This window comes from Psittacula echo (genome assembly GCF_963264785.1).
Source record: "Psittacula echo genome assembly, chromosome: 5".
NCBI lineage: Eukaryota > Metazoa > Chordata > Aves > Psittaciformes > Psittacidae > Psittacula > Psittacula echo.
This window is the reverse complement of record NC_137739.1, coordinates 72,944,175-72,949,378: the sequence shown is the minus strand read 5'-3', so window position 1 is coordinate 72,949,378 and position 5,204 is coordinate 72,944,175. Positions and strand designations below refer to the sequence as shown.

At 53.3% G+C, this 5,204-nt stretch overlaps 1 protein-coding gene across 1 annotated transcript; it reads left to right on the top strand.

Annotated features, from left to right (window-relative positions):
- Window positions 1-1,871: 1,871 nt before the first annotated feature.
- LOC308221265 (inositol 1,4,5-trisphosphate receptor-interacting protein-like 1) lies at window positions 1,872-4,169 on the top strand (the record flags this gene model as incomplete). The annotated part of the gene is made up of 3 exons (XM_080618251.1): window positions 1,872-1,961; window positions 2,625-2,905; window positions 3,134-4,169. The coding sequence occupies 3 exons, from the start codon at window positions 1,872-1,874 to the stop codon at window positions 4,167-4,169; spliced, it is 1,407 nt and encodes a 468-aa protein (XP_080474377.1).
- Between the last annotated feature and the right edge of the window lie 1,035 nt (window positions 4,170-5,204).

Genomic DNA, 5,204 nt, shown 5'->3' with positions numbered 1-5,204 from the left:
CCCCATCCGCCAGATCTATTGCGTTGCAAAGCCGCACCCAAAAGACCTTGCAGGCCAGGGCTGGGTACCTCTGCTGTCTCAGTTACCTGCGGTTTGGTTCGACTGGTGAGAAAAGCTTCAAAATCCCCAAGAGGAGAGCAAAGCTCCGAGTCAGACTTAAGACCAAGTCCTCTGCATGCTGAATAAGGCACACATCAATTCACGGTGGAAAGCTGCAACAGCTCTCCACGGGCCCCCTCTTACCACTCATGGGAGCTTGCTCTCCCGCCAAGGTGCCCTAACATCAAATACGTAATGAAGCGTATGCTACAAATATGTTTTGTAGTGTATTTTTTTCAGGAAGATAATTTCTGCACCCTCTGACTTCAAAGGAAAATACCGGAGACCAGGGAAATGAGGCCAATGCTGTGCTTTGCTGGTCCAATGAGAGCAGGAGAAACGTTTCTCAGTTCTGTTGCATCTGTTAATGGAGTTCAATTAAGCTGCCAGAAATTATAAGCATTTAGAGGCACATAAGCCATCACTCCTCACTACCAGACAAAATCTTTGTCATGTCAGTGGTCATAAATCACAGCGATTGTATTTTGGAAGTGTTATGCACTGCAACTCATCACCAGGGCTTAATTCAGCTTCCCTCGGGGCACCATTGTACCTGGTAGGCCCAGGTATTGCTGGTACACAAGAAACGAGTATTTGGGGGTATACCAATTATGTCTGCTTTGACCAAATAAAAATAAAAAATAATAACTAAAAAAAAAGTTTCCCTCTGAAATGGACTGAAGGTTGCAAGTGGGAGGCTGGCTGAAAATCAAAGGTTCCGTTCCTGTGAAAAAGTCAGGTTCTTTAAACACTTGGTTTGATACCAAATCAGGGCAAGAAAAGTGAAAATACGCCTGTTTTCAACAGAGCAGTATTGTCACAAAGTTCTGGGCACATTTAAGCCTTCCAACCCTGCTCAGTTTGCAGCATATGGGCTGTTCATTGCAATATTGGTCCCAAAGGGGTTTTGCTCCCGTTTTTTGCCCAGGCTTAGGCAGTATCTTATACAATGTACCCAAATAAAAGGCAACTCAGGTGGAGACTGACTAACAATCAAACCCACAGCAGCTAAAAGCAACTGGCCAAACTGAAATGGTGAAGCCTGAAATGACCCAATGGCGAAAAAAAGGTTTATTTTCAGGTTAAGATAAGGAATGGGAAAATGTCTGCAGAAATGGCACCATCCCACAGGATGTATCTGTTTGCAGCAACAGGCGCTTCATAGGATCACAGAACGGTTGGGGTTTGAAGGGAGCACCGAGGGTCATCTAGTCCAAGCTTCCTGCTCAAGCAGGGTCACCTAAAGCACATTACTCATGATTGTGTCCAGACGGCTCTTGAATATCTCCAGGGAAGGACACTCCACAACCTCCCTGGGCAACCTTATTCCAATGCGCAGTCACCCTCACAGTAAAGAAGCTCATCCTCATGTTCACATGTTTTAGTTTGTGCCCGTTGCCCCTCCTCCTGTCACCTGGTGCCACAGAGAAGACTCTAGCCCCATCCTCCTGACACCCTCTCTTCAGATATTGTACACATTGATCAGTTTCCCCCTGAGCCTTCTCTCCTCTAGGCTGTGCAGACCCAGCTCCCTCCGCCTTTCCTTATGTGAGAGATGCTCCAGATCCTTAATAATTCTGGTAGACCTTCGCTGGACTTGCTCCAGCAGCTCCATGTCTCTCTTGTACTGGAGAGCCCAGAACTGGACACGGTACTTCAGCTGAGGCCTCACCAGCTCTGGGTAGAGAGGGAGAATTACCTCCCTCAACCTGCTGATAATGCTCACCCTAAATGCACCCTAGGATACAGTTGGCCTTCGTAGCCCCAAGGGCATGCCGCTGGCTCACGGACAACCTGCTGTCCACCAGTACCCTCAGGTCCCTCACTACAGAGCTGCTTTCCAGCAGGACAGCCCACAGCCTGTACTGGTGCATGGGGTTATTCCTCCCCAGACGGAGGACCCTGCACTGGCCTTTGTTGAGTTTTAAAAGGTTCTTTGCGAGTACTGTGAGCAGCTTTGGGCTCCACAAGGGGAGAAGGATCTAAGGATGTTACTCAGTGCCGGGTCCTGCACTTGGGCAACGACAACCCCATGCAGCAGCACAGGCGCGGGGAAGGTTGGCTGGAAGGGGCCACAGAAGGATAAAGGCCGGGGCTGGAGGGCCTGCGATGCGATGCGATGCGGCGCCTGTGACAGCACTGGGGACGCGTCACAATGGGGGATGGTTATGAGGGGGCCAGCAGGCAGCACTGCCCCAGGACAGCCTGGGCCAGGGGTGAGTGCGCACGCAGGGGGCAGGCTGGGCTGGACGAGGGCCGGGGCAGAAACCTGGGCCCCTGGGGGTGGGTGCTCACCCTGCATCGAGGCCCTGGCTGCGAGCGCCTTGGGCAGGGCACGCTGCTGCTGCCACCAGGCCTGGGCGCAGGCCTTGCTGCCTCCCAGCTGCCTCGTCCCCTTCTCCTGCCTGTCCCCAGCTCCCTGCCGCTCCCGTCCCCGCTCCCCACGCTGCCGCCTCCCTCCCTGCCTCTTTCCTTCCCTCCTTCCTTCCCTCCCAGCCCCACTGAATTCCTTCTCTCTCCTGCAGGCCACGGCTGTCACAAACCTCTTTGTGTGGGTACTGCAAATTCTCACCCTGAAGGTGCCCGTGGTCATGGATGAGCCAGATGAAACCACACCTGACCGCATGCAGCAGCCTTTGGGGCTGCTGAACCAGGAGATGGTTTGGCCGCTGCAGGAGGTGGAGCAGCTGAGCCAGGAGAAGAGCAAGGGGCAGAGTTATGTGGTCTGGAGAACCCTGCTCTTTGCCTTGCAGCACTGGCAATTGGGTCTGATTGCTGGCGTCCTGCTCCTCCTGAGTGTCGGACTGTACTGGTGGCTCAGGAAAAGGAGCCATGAGGAGGACAGCAGCAGTGATGAGGAGAGCTCTAGCTCTGAGGAGGAAGAGCAGGAGGAGGCAGAGGAGGAGGAGGAAGAGAACGAAGGAGAGGATGCTGATGGCGAGAGAGATGTGGGCAGTTATTTTGCAAGGCGCATTAGGTGGTCAGTGCAGAAACTGCACGACGAGAACCCTTTGGTGTTCCTGCTGGTGGATAGCCTCCTCCACACTTGTCGACAGCTCTTGTCAAGTAGTTCCTTCCCGGTGCTAGAAGCAGCCATCAGGGTGGACAGTGCCTTTGAAGGCTGGAGTCCCCATGAAGATGATGCTGTCTACCGTCTGCTTGTGCCCCTGAAGCCCCCCCGTGGGCACGCCTTCCACCTGGAGGCGGGCACCGTGGGCCAGATGCTGGCGGACTCCTGCATCCGTGTGGAACTGGTGTGCACATGCACGACTGAGGAGACAGTCGGGGACATGCTGTGCTTCCTTCACCACCCCGAGGAGGCGCTGAGGGAGAATCAGAAGCCCAGCCTCCTACACACCCTCTGCACCAGCTCCTACCTAGATGTCCAGAAGACTGCCCTATGGTTCCAGGACTTTGTGAGGTCAGCCTGGGAGTTCGTGCCTCAGTCACATCAATACAGTATGAAGGTGCTGCCCTCCAGCCGCTCCTGCAAGCTGCAGCTGACACATGTCTCTGGGAGAACCTTGCTCGTTGAGATGATGCTTGGCGTGCAGCAAGGCGACTCAGACATCTTTGCGAGCAGCCAGGCTACAGAGGCTGTCTGCACCCCAAGCACAACATGGCCATTGAGCTTCAGTGTGGCAGAGGCGAAGTTCTTCCGGTTGATGGCCAGGGAGGTCCCACATGACAGCTTCCACCTCAACTGCCTGCAGTTCTGCACCCGTATGCTGATGGGCACAGGATTTTCCAGCTATGCCTTTAAGACAATAGTGATGCACCTCCTGACTACCATGCCCCTGGCAGGCTGGCGCAGGACGGATTTCCTTCTGCGGCTGGAAGACATCATGCGGTACCTGCGTTGCTGCCTGGAGGAGAAACGACTCAACCACTTCTTCTTTGGTAATGAGACCATTCCCGAAGAGATCATCTTGCCTCCAGCCTTGCAAACAGCTGAGCCGCTCAACCTCTTGCAGGACTTGGCACAGGATCCCGCTGCTCATGAGCAGGCAATGAGTGAGTTCAGGGAGCTGCAGTTTCGGCTTAGAAGACAGCTCTTCAACTGGCACTGAAAGTGGTCTTCATGCAGAAAGCTGTATTTGCAGAGTTCACAGCCGAGGACAGATGACCACCTCCTACAGGAGGCAAATAAAGGACAGAATGTAGGACACTGCAAAGAAAAGAACAATCCCATGCAGCTGACCTCTGCCAGGAGCCTTTTCCTCTCGTTCGGCGGGTAGCAACAAAGACGACTTTCTCCCTGCTTTCTCCTCTCACTGGACGCAGCCAGAATGGCATTTCACATACGTCCAGATACTATTGCTGGCAGCTCTGGCTGTGCGGGGACAAAGCGGGAGGCACCATTGACCGCTATCCTCTGCATGCAACCATTCAGCCAATTCCTCACCCACCGAACAGTCCACCCATCACGTCCGTATCTCTCCAATTTAGAGAAGGATTTTGTGGAGCCTTTTTGTCAAAGGCTTTACAGAAGTCCAGACAGACAACATCCTTAGCCCTTCCTTTGTCCACTGACGTAGTAACTCCATCATAGAAGGCCACTAGGTTGGTCAAGCAGGACTTGCCCTTGGTGAAACTGCGCTGGCTGTCTTGAATCACCTCCCTGTCCTCCATGTGTCTTAGCATAGCTCCTAGAAGGATCTGTTTCGTGCTCTTCCCAGGCACAGAGGTGAGGCTGACAGGTTCGTAGTTCCCAGGATCCTCCTTTCTACCTTTTTGAAAACTGGTTGTGATATTGCCCTTTTTCCAGTCACCAGGGACCTTACCTGACAGCCGTGACTTCTCAAATATCACGGAGAGTGGTTGGCAACTACATCAGCCAATTCCCTCAGGACTCTGGCATGGATCTCGTCAGGTCCTATAGACTTCCGTATGTTCAGGTTCCTCAAAAGGTCACAAAACCTGATCTTCACTTACAGTGGGAGAGATCTTGCTCTCCAAGTTCCTGCCTTGCAGTTCACCCACTCTAGAGGTGTGGGGAGAGAGCCTGCCGTTGAAAACTGAGGCAAAAAAGGTTGTTGAACACTTCAGCCTTCTCCTTGTCCAGTGTTACCAGTTCACCATTCTTGCTCATTGGCGGGCGGCGG